The sequence below is a fragment of the Protopterus annectens genome, chromosome 14.part0, assembly GCF_019279795.1.
Source record: "Protopterus annectens isolate FY-2018-M chromosome 14.part0, PAN1.0, whole genome shotgun sequence".
NCBI lineage: Eukaryota > Metazoa > Chordata > Ceratodontiformes > Protopteridae > Protopterus > Protopterus annectens.
In genome coordinates this window covers 186473746-186487399 of record NC_056748.1, presented here as the reverse complement: position 1 = coordinate 186487399, position 13654 = coordinate 186473746, and the positions used below count along the sequence as shown (strand labels likewise).

The 13654-nt window shown below is 42.4% G+C and overlaps 1 protein-coding gene across 1 annotated transcript in view; it reads right to left on the bottom strand.

Moving 5' to 3' along the window:
• Positions 1–13654, bottom strand: part of XPNPEP1 (X-prolyl aminopeptidase 1) — a 1046907-nt gene that overhangs the window by 708032 nt on the left and 325221 nt on the right. The window contains exon 6 of the mRNA XM_044055946.1: positions 5817–5912. Within this exon, the coding sequence (XP_043911881.1) occupies positions 5817–5912 (96 nt within the window). The remainder of the gene's footprint in view (positions 1–5816; positions 5913–13654) is intronic.

The window sequence follows — 13654 nt, the reverse complement described above, 5'->3', positions numbered from 1 at the left end:
GGAGCTCAACACACACTCACACCAAAAGTTTAAGAAAAGGGACAAAAAGGTTAAATTTTTCTCACAAAGTGATGAAACGCCTGGAACTCGTTTGGATCAAGCTGCTGCAGTAAACTGCGGCAAACTAGATCTGAGGTCAGTCAAGGTTGGTAGGGGATTATGGGTAGGGGGAGGAGCTTGGAGCTCGGATCTAAAGCTGTTGAAAACTGCCAGCTCGGATCCGAGGTCGGATCCGATTCCCATAGGTTGCTGCACAAATGAAGTTAACTACTTCAGATCTGCAATTATCCCAGCTATGTGTGTACAGTTACCAGTATGGCCATATGTGGCTGCTTGCAGTTACACAAGCATACCTGTGGGCAGGGACAAGTTGCCCTGCCCATACATGCATTGACAACATTATACATTACAGCACCTGCTCACCTGTGTCTGTCTACGTGGTGACATCCAGCAGGCAGAGGGGTCTATGGGTAAGTGGAATTTGTACTGTTGCACCCTTATCTTGGATTTTTTGAGCAACACTATGGCTGTGTGATAGTGGAGATTTACTCACCATTATTAGGGTATGTCGGACTATACAGACATCCAAACACATATTTCTGTATATAACACCGATGCATATATAGAACTGTAGCTGTGTGTGTGCATATATGTATATGTGTTTTGCAGATATATGGGGGTGTATGTATCATTTTAATATAAATAGCAACATGCATCTGTACATATCTATTTGACACTACATAGTGATAGATATACTATGCATGCGAGACAAGAGATAGTGAGAGACGGATATGTACACATATATCTGTATGTATAAACATTTATACGTAACAGGTCATTTTGATGAAGGGGCAACAGGATTGTGCTCATTTTATCTAAGTTTATGGGCACGTCCAGTGGGACTGTCAGTACTAATAAGGTGGCTCCAGTCAACATCTACCTGTACTCCAGTCCGGGATTTTGTATGCAACAGACATTAACATCTGCCCCTGTTTCTGCAGTACTGCACTTCACTCAAACTGTCCACAGCATTAACCAGCTGTGTGCTGTACTTAATCTGTGACTGCGGTTGGTAATGTTACACCACCAACAGACTGTCAATCTGCACACCTCACAACCATACTAATTTCCACAGAATGTCCAGAGTTTTGCCACATATGTTTGGTCTGTTCCTCATACATTTGTGGTCTTTGGGTGAAGTACTGAATATTGATGTCACTACATTATACTACTTACAGACAAACATTTGTGTTTCAGATGTTATATCCTCCAGAACACATGTAATAATGCAGCACCTGTACTTCCAGTGACCTTCTAGGTTTATGGGGACAATATTTCAAATCTGTCCCTATGGTTGGCTCTTTATCCCCCAATCTTACTGGTTTTGTCCAGATTACTTGCAGTAAGAGGTATGACAATCTGTGAAAACATCAACATAGTACTATTTCACATGCAAAATGTGAGTAATTCCAGATTAGGGCCATCACCCATGCTAGCTTCCCTAGTCCACTGAGCCACTCAGGTCACCAGACAGAGAGAAGTCATTCATTACACATCACACAATCAACATCATAAATATGTACACTGTTATCCTGCATGAGGAGAGACATATGATGGTGTGAGCAATATCTATGTTACAGCCCTAAGATTGCCTGGTCCACTGATATACCATACGTGATTTTCTGTTAAAGCAATTGTTTGGGTACACTGCTGTGTTGGGAGTGGCGGAACAATGGCACATGATCTGCTGGGATAGACAGCGGTCCAAATATCATGCCAGCCCACTGTTTAACACCTCCCCTGACTGAGGTAGTGAATACTCCAACCATGAGGCCTAGTGACTACTAAGGAATGCACACCATTGGACTGGGCATCTGCAGTCCCATGTGACTGTTACATCTGTCCAATTAGCCCACTATATTTCCTTGCATAACAGCAGCAGATCCACACATATGACATATTATAGTAATCCTTACAATTAGTGTGTAGTTTAGACATTTATCTTGTGAATGCAGCAGTTGAAAGACCTGTAGTTCAGGGCTGACTCTGTATGATGCAAGCCATACACAACCAATATATGGCTAGGTACAGGTTGCGTGGGTTGCCTGGCATCAACACATTTACTGTATGTATGCGAGTAAAAGTAAGCTGTCAGTCCCTAGGGCCTAGGTTGTCAGTGAATGTGCTATACATTGTCTCTTAGCCAATGCCAGAGTGTACTGGGCACGCCTACAGGGACATCATCAGGGGGCTCCTCCTCCGAGTCGTCCTGTGACTGTGGTGACCTAGGCACTGGTGGGGGCTGTCTATCCCTTCCCTTTGCTGATCCTGCTGCAGCTGTTTCTGCAGGATCATACTGTCTAGCATGACACACACTGTGAACATATGTGTGCATGCGGCTGGAGAGTACTGCAGGGCTCCACCAGATATATCAAGACACTGGAACTGTGACTTTAGCAGCCCAAACACATGCCCCTTTATGTTCCTAGTTTGTGCGCCTGCCTCATTATGGCATTCTTGTTTGTGTGTGTGTGTGTGTGTGTGTGTGTGTGTGTGTGTGTGCGTGTGTGTGTGATGGGTATCAGATTCATAGATTATTACTAGGCTAGCTGCCCTCATGGACCATTGTTAAGCCTAGCCAATTACCCCCTGTGAGAATCAAACCTTGCACCTTGTGCTTCTAAGGTAAACACCTTAACCATTACACCACCCTCCCACCCGGTTCCAGGGCATAGACAGCATCCCCCAAGTAAATGGCCATGCAGGATGTCCCCCCTAGGAAACATCTGGTACAGCTGTGAAGCATGCCAGATATGGGAGTTGTGACAACTGTCAGGGCTGTCAGCACACACATTCATGATAATGCCCTGGGCAATGCACACGACCTGGCAGTTGATGGGACTGGTACCCCTTGCAGTTGATGTAGATCTACCCTCCTCACTGTGTGGTGATTTGATGTGTACATCAGTTCAATCTATGGCACCCGGTACCTCAGGGTAGTGTGCTACATGGTAGAATTGTTGCATATTGCTGTCCCTCGCCTCAGGGGTGAGGGGAAAATAAATGTGCTCACAGGCATACGTTAGCATGGCATCCTAGAAGTGGTGGAGTACCCTGGATGCCGATGCCTATGAGACCCCCATCATGTCCACAGTTGGCCTTCGGAAGGTACCTGTGGCTATTATCCTAAGGGCTACACATACCTTTATTTCCACTGGGATGGGTTCCCCTCTGTTGGCTCTGGGTCTGAGTTGGGGGCGGTAGAGCTGAGAGAGTTCTTGTATGTCCCTGTCCACCCTGCAACGCTCTACAATCTCCATCTCATGTAGCTCCTGGAAAGTTACCCTGGGCCTGAACACTCTTCTCCTTCTCTGCCTAGGCCTATTGTCAGCGGCACCAGCAGCAGCACTGATTCTGGAATCTAGCACATACAGCTATAGCAGACCTGCAGCAGCCCCTAGCATTCTTTCACTTAAAATTCCCAAGTCTGCACTCCAATCAGACTGTAGGGTGTATACATACTTTACAGTGCTCTGCTGTAGGTTTTGACTGTGTGACTGGCTACCTGTAATGCGTTCCACCTGTGTAGTATATCATTAACATCGTTTACTGGCCCTAGTTTAAGTTTAACAAGTGTCAAAACTAATACATCATTGCTTTTTAGATACTCTCAGAAATGTGGCGCACCACGCAAACATGTGGAAACAAGCACTGTGAAGGTAAACAAAGCTCAGCAGTCAATGTACACACCCCCCTGAAAGGTCATGCTCAGCACAGTGGCACCCTGAGCAAACACACAGAAACACGTGGTCTGAGCTCCAATGAGCTTACAAGTCCTCAGACACACTCCCTCTTGATGTTAGCTACCTCTTCTGTGGACACCACCACAGTTCTGTGCCTACACGGAAGGGATATGCAGACACAGATACCCATTAGTGCTATTCAGTAACTCCACCTCATTTGCACGGGAATCTGTGCACGGTTCCAGTCCCTACCACGTTAGCAACAGCACCATTCCACCATCGCAGATACTCCATGCAGGGTTCTTTAATATATTTCTGGCACATACTATTACATGTGTTTTTCCACTTTTTTATTTTTTCATAAAAAGCTGGTTTGTGCACTGCGTCACATTGAGCAAACATGCCAGGATCATTAAAAATAATAAAATTATTTTAACTTATTTCCCTTATGTTTTTGGACACAAGGTGGATAGTTTTGCTAATACCTATATGTGCTCTGCCAATTCTGTCCATCTACCTACGTTTTTACAGACCTTGTTGTCTGTCTAAAATACTGTACACAGAGTTCTTCCATGTACACTACTCACACCAACATGTGGTCTTGCATGGTTTCCTATCTGCTTGCTGGATCGCTCTACCTCCCTCATTTACATGAGCTTCACCTCTTTATGAGGTGATCAGCATGCCACGGATACTTCTGTGTTGGTGCGTACATGCATGCCACCCAGCTGTGTTTACTGAATAGCAAACCTGCTCACTTTCGTGTAAGCAGTGTGCCATGATGCCTACATGGTATAAAAGACAGTGTAGGCTTTATTAAATTCCCCCCATAATTTATCCATAGCTAAGACAGAAATGCATATGTTTTTTAAAGTTAAGTTTAATTTATGAGCATTGTCTAGACATCTGGCATACACCAAATAGTTTATTAGTTGCCAAAAGTATCCTCTTTTGCCACAGAGAACTGTTACCTACTAAACTGGAAGGAACCTAATTAGATTTAAATATACAGACAGTACATAAAGTAGCTGTGTGGATTATATGAATGCTACAAAAAAAAATGCTCAGAAATAAGAACCATGTGATAAGGCAGGTATTTTTACATTTTATCAGTTAAATTCTAAACAATCTAAATCCTTATGTGTTACCTATATTCCCATAATTGGCATTAATATAATTAACTGCTATTTTCCTGTCCGCATCAGTGAATAGATTCTTACATTTTACATCCATACCATGTTGACCATAAACCTCTGCCTGAACCTTGTAAAAGAGCTCTTGGCTCAAAGGGAGTCATCTAGTGAACTAATCTGAAATTAATCAGTTTATAGGAGGCACAGCGGGTGCAGTGGTTAGCACTGTTGCCTCACGGTTTTTGGTTTAATGGTTCACTTTCCAGCACAGGTTCGTTTGGCAAGGAGTCTATATGCCCCCTCTCTAGTTTCCTTCCCATATCTCAAATCTATACCATTAGGTCATCTGGCATAAGTTCTCCGTTTTTTACAGCTCTGCATTCAGCAAATCTTCTGCATGCATCACAATTTTCCATCATAATAATTTTAAACAAACATCATGCTGCCATTTTCTTAGGTGATCTGTGAAAAATTATGATCCACAACAATTCCCTGACACACAGCAAAACTCCTCTCAAACTAAGAAAAAAGATATACCCAATCAGTGTGACTGATTTCAGAGATTTCAGAATAAAATACCCATAGCATCACAAATCCATCTCAGCAACTTAATTAATAGCTTTCAATGTTGTTACAGTAGGAACCAGGAGGAGGAATATAAATAAGGGTCTATAAAATAACACAGCACCAACTACTGTGAGTGGTTCAGTATTTCACAATGGGAGACATAGCCATTCTGCTGTCCTTTGGAGAAGGTGACAGACAATTCCTTGAGGTAAGCAACTGTTACATGCACAGCATGATGGAATGTTACCAATCATTTAATAGAAGTGTGAATCATTTAATAGAAGTGTGAAATGAAAGACTGTAGTAATTTTCACTTATTAGCAATTGAACTAAAATTAAACCAAGTCATATTTATAGACCTATAATTACTCACATGCAACTTCATCCAGGGCTGACACCACCAACCAGGAAGCATGTTTTTCAGACATTTTGCCCCGCAAAGCTGTAATCTTCTCCTGTAGTGTTATACCTGGAATAAAAATCACTTTTCAGTACCTACAAATATATTTGTAACATGGGGATGGTTGCGATCCACAAATAGTTTAGAAATTAAGCATTTACTGCTCTATGCATGAAAGGTCTACTATACTATGCAAGTAGACACAACAATGCAACTACATAAACGTCAAGAACTGTTAATTAGTAAGTGGAGAGAATGCCAAATGCAGAAACAATCTTACATCTAATTAAGTTTAAAGGTTCTGATGGAGTTCTACCAATGATATAGAATATAATTATGGAATTATGGACTGACTAGCTGAAAAAACAGCATTCTAGATATACAAATAGAAGATTATGATTGGGTCTCTGATCATAACCAACTTATAATGTGTTCAAGGCATGGATGTCAGAAAAGTAACCTCAAGAGTGAAGCTGAAGAAGTGCATCTTAGCTTCCAAGTGAAAAACACATAAGTATGATAGGAAAGACCCAACTGCGATTATTTCTAGTGGATGGAGCTTTAAATGTTCCATGTACTACCAGGTACAAGAAAAAAGTGAAGGAACACAAAGTGTTTTACTGGCTTTATGTTGTATTGCATTTTTCAAAAGCTTGTAAAACACTTCAGCACCATGAAATAGCAGGCAGAAATAATAAAGGGTCTCTGAAGAATGAGCGGCTTTAAAAGCTGTTAAGACACATTTTCTTGCCACATTTTTAAACAGCTTTCAATGCTATTTTATCTTTTGTTACTGTTTTGCATAACGGGCTTGATTCTCTCCATTTCTGGGGCATAACTGTGGTGCTCCTTGCAAGAACAGTGGAGGCTTGATTATGCTGTTAGTCATTATGCATGTTCCAAAAGAAGGAGTACTTAACTGAAAATCATCATTCTAATAATCCATAAACCCAAAAAGCGGATATGAATTTTAAAACAGTAGCAGATTAAAAAAAATCTTGTGGCCAAATATAGCATATGTTTTACTTAAAAAAAATGAGTCTATGGAGAGAGAAGTTTGGTGAAATGGGGTACTACATAAGAAAAGTGTAGTCTTGCAGGTGATTGTTTCTCTCAGATATGACTATATCTGCTCCTTTCTTGTGACCACAAAGAACATTTGTTATTACTTATTACATTAACTGGAATACCGATTCTAACTCTTCTGTCCTTTGAATGAAGTAAGATAAATTTCTTTTTAAGCTCTCCAGTACTCTGAAAGTAATACATTACACATATGTATAAAAAGGAATGAATTAATAAAGAAAGCTTGATGCTGTTGTTGTGTCTTTCGCCTTTTTCCGGTTAGGGGTCGCCACAGCGGAACTCCGGTCTGCTAATGATTGGCAATAGATTTTTATGTACCAAGTTGCCAGCTCTGACGCACAACCTTCAAGGAAGGTACGCCCATTCACGCATGTCTCCACACAGAAGACGCTCTAGCTGAGAATCGAACAGGACAACGTCTTACTGTGAGGCGACAATGCTACCGCAGCACCACCACCGCAGTGTAATGAAGAAAGCTTGATAATTACGGTAAATTCTTATATACCTTGACTATATACATTTTAATTACTTTTGTAGAACATCATACAAAAATAAGACTCCTTAATGTTCTGTAGATTTTTAAAAAGAAATAGATTCTTGCAAGAGCAGACAATCAATAAAGCTTAGTGCTAAAAAAAAGTACCAAAAGAATCATTGCAAATGAATTAGAAAAAATATGTACTTACCAGCAATAAGCAAAGACATGAAGCTGCAAAAAAATAAGTTATATACTTACCAGAACAAATACTGCTCCCACATGAATTGCCTTTCAACAGTACACTAAACTCTTAGTTAACCGGCACCCATGGGGATTGGTAGATACCGGACAAGTGTAGTTTCTGGTTGCTTGAAAGTTTCTATTAAAAATGGACCTGACAGATATTGTATCCTATACTATACAATACCATACCATAAACACTGCATTGGTTCATAGGTTGCTACTAGGCTATCGGCCCTAGAACCTAGCCATAACAATTCCCTGGATATTTCTTCCCACAATATTTACTTCTCCAGGCCCCTGTCTAGCAGGGCGACTGACATGATCCCTGGGGTGAATTTCCTATCTCCCATCCAATCATCAAGGTTCCTTTTGAAGAGGGCCAATGAGGTGCTCTGCTTGATATGTATGGGCAGTCTATTCCGGAGTATGGGGAGTCTCTGGGTCAGGAACCAATCCCTCCAGCATGTTTTGTGCATTGTGATGACAAAGGTTTAGATCACTGGAGTGTGTGTCTCTGAGGGATTGGGATTTCTTTAAGTGTAGCATGTCCAACAGCTGTGGGTTTGACATGGTCTTGTATGTTAAGCAAAGATTGCCTCGAGTAGACAATATACGACAGAGTACAGGTGGAGTTTTTTTAGACAATCATCATAGAGCATCTGCTTTAGGCCTGTGATTCTTTTAGTGAGGTATTTCTGTGGCCTTTCAAGCTGTTGCAGATGTCTTGTGAGGTACATACCAAACGGGGCATTGTACTCTATAATGGGTCTAAGAGGGATGAGGTCTAATGATTGATTTGATTTTAATATTGAAATACAGTAATTAAAAGCTTGTCTGGAATAATAATATTTTAAACTTATATTTCTGCTAGAAAGCATGGCATGCGGAACAGTTTCCAGTGGCAAACTGAGTGGATTGGAATTGAATGAACTGTATTGAGAGAGGGGGAGAGTGTGAATACATGTATGAAATCAAAAGCAACTGTGTGTAAGAGATTGGAGAGAGAAAGAGTGAGTGATTGCATGTATGAAAGCAGAAGCAAAAGTATGCGAGAGATCGGAGAGATGCATGAAAGCTGAAGAGTGTGTGTGAGAGATCGGAGAGAGAAAGTGAGTGAATGAATGTATGAAAGCTGGAGAGACTGAGTGTGTGAGAGACTGGAGAGAGAATGTGCAATCTGATGCAAACTGAGTATGGAGCGAATGTTGACATATTAGTGATTTGACTTGTTTGGTTTGACTTGTTCTGAGGCTGGGGAGAGAGGGAATTTATTTGTATCTTCCTTTTTAAAACTCTAAAAACACAAGGTGTGTTTTTGTCGGGGGGGGGCAGAAAGTGTAACGCACAAAAAACTGAATTGTTCATACTGTACTGTATTTCTTCGATTTTTTTCTAGCTGCTTGAGAATTCTGGTCAACTTAGAGTTTACTGAAGATAGCTTCCATCATATTTCAAAAATAGGGAAGACCTTGTAATCTTCTTTGCTTCATTATTCCACACCAAATGGCAAATTTTTTTTTCAAATCTGCACCTCAAGAGGGACAGTCACCAAGAGATGCATTCTCTAATGACTGATCCCCAGGTGTCCAGTATGCACCACTCCCATTTCAATCAAAACAAGGTTCCCCCAGGAAGCAAAAGCATGCAAAGCAAAGGTCATTTTCATAGCCCCATTCTGGCATCACCAGATAGGATTCCTCTTGTGTGGCCTCATCTCAGAAGAAGACCCTCACCCAGACATTTATTACCTTCACCTGACCACACGGTTTCTTCACTTCCAATGATGGCCGGGGACCAATTGTTCCCTGCTAAGGTAGCTACTCATATTACCACACCCCAAAGACCTTCAACAAGAAGAATTTATAAAGGTAAATGGGAAATAATGTATGCTATGGGCTCTGAAGCAAAATATAGATCCATATCACCATCTCTTGTCAGTGTTCTAGCCCACCTTTTTAAGAAGGGGGGAGTTACTCCGCAGTTAAAGTACAATTTTAATCTTTTCATGAAGGCTTGCCAACATCCTCAATGACTCCTTACAAGACATGTAATGCATTCTGAAAGGGACGTTTCTTTATAGACTTCCACTAGCCTGGACTGCTCCCACTTGGGATCTGAATTTTGTCATGTAGAGGTTAACCAGTTCACCTTTGGAAGCAGCAGCAGATTCTGTAACCAGGAAAACTGTTCTTATGGTAGCCATCACTTCTGCTAGAACTCCTTCAGAAAGTCATGCCTTATCTTCAAAATATACCTACATTACTGCTTATCCTGACAGAGTCGTACTCAGGACTAATTTGTACTTTATACTGAGAGTGGCTACTCGGACTACTTTGAACCATTTGGTAATTTCACTTGATTATTCCAATAAAGGAGATAAATATCATTATTGCTTGGATGTTCAAAGACAGCTTCATTTTTATCTTCATCACACAAAAGAGTTCAGGAAAGATAAAGAGTTGTTTTTTATCCTTCTCACCAGCCAAGAAAAGTCAAAAGGTATCTAAGATTAGCCATTACAAATGGTTATTCGATCACATAGCCCATTGTTACTCTTCTGTCAGGAAACCCTTGGCCACAAAGCCAAAAGTGTACTCGGTTAGGTCTCAGGCCACATTTAATACCTTTTTACTCAACCTACCCTTGGAAGACATTGCAGTGACTGCTACATGGTCGGTCTTGCATATCTCTGACAAATATTATAGTTTAAGTACCCTTTCTAGGGCTCTGGGTTCATTTAGAATGACCTTCCTTAAATGCTTGCTGGCTTAGGAAGCGTAAGGTCTGCACAAGCAACTCTTCTGCCATCCTCACTCACTTACAAAATACTAAAAAGCATATCCTGCCCTTCCCTCAAAAGTAAATTTCAACTAAAACCAACTCATTATGCCTTATTAAATCAGAAAGGAGGCAAAATCCTTACACTACACCAACCTCCATTCCACCACTTTCAAAAATTATCCCTGCCAACTGGAACCATCTTCCCCTAAACCTCAAAAATGTTATTAACTACAAAAATTTCATGATCACCCCAAACATCTGGAAGCTATATAAAAATATGCTTGTTTTATCACCACTGGCTGCAGCCAGCAAACTGATAAGACTGATACTGTTCTACTCTCTACTAGTTCATAAGCTCTGTGCAGAACAAGTCCATATATGTACATATACATATATTTTCTCTCTCACTGTGCTGCAAGTGATAACCTGTATCCGTTAATGGTGAATAGTAGATAATGACTACATTCCTTGTGTTTTCTGCTTGATACTATTACAAAGTCCAATATGTAAAATTGGATGCAATACCTTCTGTATGTACAGCTGTGCATCACTTGTGAAAAGCATTCTCTGAAGATATAATGTCATTGGTTTTCACTTTATATCCCTGTTCTCTTCTGGATATATGATACAGCTTTATGTATTTCTGATGTACTACAACTGAAAAGGGTTCTTGAAAGTACAGTTGTGTACACTTACCATAAATGTAGCTGTTTGAGTGTATTCACTGTTGCAGTCATCACATATGGGTTATCCCTGCCAGGGTAGCCCTCGGCCGGCAAGAATACCAGAGACTTAGTATTTCTGCATCGGTTGCTGTCGCTTCAGGACTGATGTCAGGTCGTCAGTAGTATAAAGTAAGGCAGCTGACGCCATTACATCAGTTTTTCTTGCCCTAACCTGTCAGGAGCCCCCAACTAGGAGCCATGTTCTGGTGGAAGAACCCGACCAGTGGAAAATAAATACCAAAATGTCCGTTGTAAGGAAAAAGAAGAAAGGGGGATGGAGGGAGGGAAACCAGAACTGCAACAGTGAATACACTCGAACATCTACATTTATGGTAAGTGTACACAACTGTACTATGTTCTTCGTGTTTCACTGTTGCAGTCATCACATTTGGGTTGATTCCCAAAGCTGAGGAAAAGGGTGGAGGCAGTCAAGGAAACTAGGGGCTGGCTGGGATGCCCTGCAAGATTGCAGAGGCAAACCCTGCCCTGGATTTGGAGAAGAGAGGCAGGTGGTAATGCTTAGTAAAAGGGTGAACATATGTCCAGGTGGCAGCCTCCAGGATGTCCTTGGTGGGGACTCCTCTGAGGAAAGCTGCAGAGGTGGAGGCTGCTCTGGTAGTGTGTGTCCTGACCCCCTTGGGGGGAGGCTTTCCATGCTGTTTGTAGCAAAAATGGATGCAGTGTGCTATCCCATTTGGAAATGGTTTGTTTGGAGATGGCTTTGCCTTCTGCCCCCCGTAGCAAAGCTAACAAGCAATTAATCAGACTTTCTGAAGGATTTAGTCCTGTCTAGATAGAATCTGAGCCATCTGTGCACATCTAGAGAGTGCAGAATCCTTCCCCTCCATTCTGGGGATTAGGAAAAAAGGTGGGCAAATTAATGGATTGGCTGAGAGCCACACTGAACACCACCTTGGGCATGAAGGATGGGTTAGTTCTGAGGGATACCCTGCCAGCATGAAAGATGATGAAGGGTTCTACAGCCATGAGACGCTTCTGGCAGAGTGATGACCAGGAATGCTGTCTTCCAGGAAAGCAATTTTAGCTCTGTAGAATAAGCTGGTTCGAAAGGGGGGAGGGGGAGCTTTTCCAATACAAAGTTAAGGTCCCAAGCTGGTGTTGATGCCCTTCTAGGTGGCCTCCAGTTGCTAGCCTCTCTTAGGAGCTGTTTGATCAAAGGGTGTGAGAAAAGGGGCTGCTCAGTGGGAAAATGGGCAGAAATAGCAGAGGCATGAATTTTTATAGAGGAGAAAGAGAGACCACTGTGTAGTAGGTCAGCTGAGTAATCCAGAATGAGGGGAGGGAGATCTGTGCCGTATTGGTTCCCTTAGCCTGGATCCAGGTGCAGAACCTTTTCCATTTGTCAGCATAAGACTTTCTGGTGCTAGGGCGTCTGGCCTCACGGGTAACATCTAGAACCTGCTCATTGAGGTTGGCAGATTGGTTCGGGGTTTGGGAATAAGCCAAGCTGCCAAATTAAGTGTCGGCTATTGGGGATGCATGAATTCCCCTTCCCTCCGGGTCAGGAGGTTTGGAATCTGAGGAAGATGCAATGAGGCAGTGGGGACAGGCTGTGCAGTAAGGGGTACCAGTGCTGCCTGGGCCAGTCTGGAGCTATCAGAATGGTTCTTTGTTTTTCCTCCTTTATTTTGAGCAGTACCCTGGGGATGACAGGTAGTGGAGGAAAGGCATAAACCACTAGACTGACACAGAGGAAGGACAGGGCATCCACTTTCCAAGCCATGCAGTGATGCTCCCTGGTGCAGAATTTGCTGAGCTGATGGCTGGTGTGGACGGCAAAGAGGTCGACCTTCGGGGTGCCCCATTTCTGTGTTATTAGGGTGAAGGTTCTTCTGCTGAGCTGCCACTCGTGGGTCCAGAAGATTTCTGCTTAACTGGTCTGCAAGAGAGTTAAGCGAGCTTGGTAGGAATTGTGCTAACAGGTGTAGTTGCATGGCAGAGTCTGTGTACCAAAGAGTCACTCCCTGCTTGTTGATATACCACATCACAGTGGTGTTGTCTGTTTTGATCAAGAGAGCCCCTGGAGAGAGAAGGGGCTTGAAAGCTATCAAGGCGTGCTGCACAGCCATCATCTCTTTTTGACTGATGTGCAGAAGGATTTGCTGTGGGATCCATTGGCCCTGTATGCAGCTGCCGTCCAGGTGTGCACCTTAAGTATAGTCTGATGCATCTGTGGTGAGGGTCTGGGAGGCGGGGGGTGGTGAAAAATGCAGTCCCTTGTTCTGGGAGCATGCTGTTGGCCACCAAAGAAAATCTTTTCTGAGGCAAGGAATTATACGTAGAAGAGTTTCCAGATCTTGAGAGTGTTGACACCAAAGGCTTTTTAGGCACCACTGAAATTTCCTCATATGCAGTCTGGCATATGGAATGAGTAGTATGCAAGATGCCATGAACCCCAGAGCTTGCAGGATCTTCCTTGCAGATAGCTGGGGCCTGGCGGCTAGTTGAGAGAATTAGGCTGTCAGGAAAATTTGTTT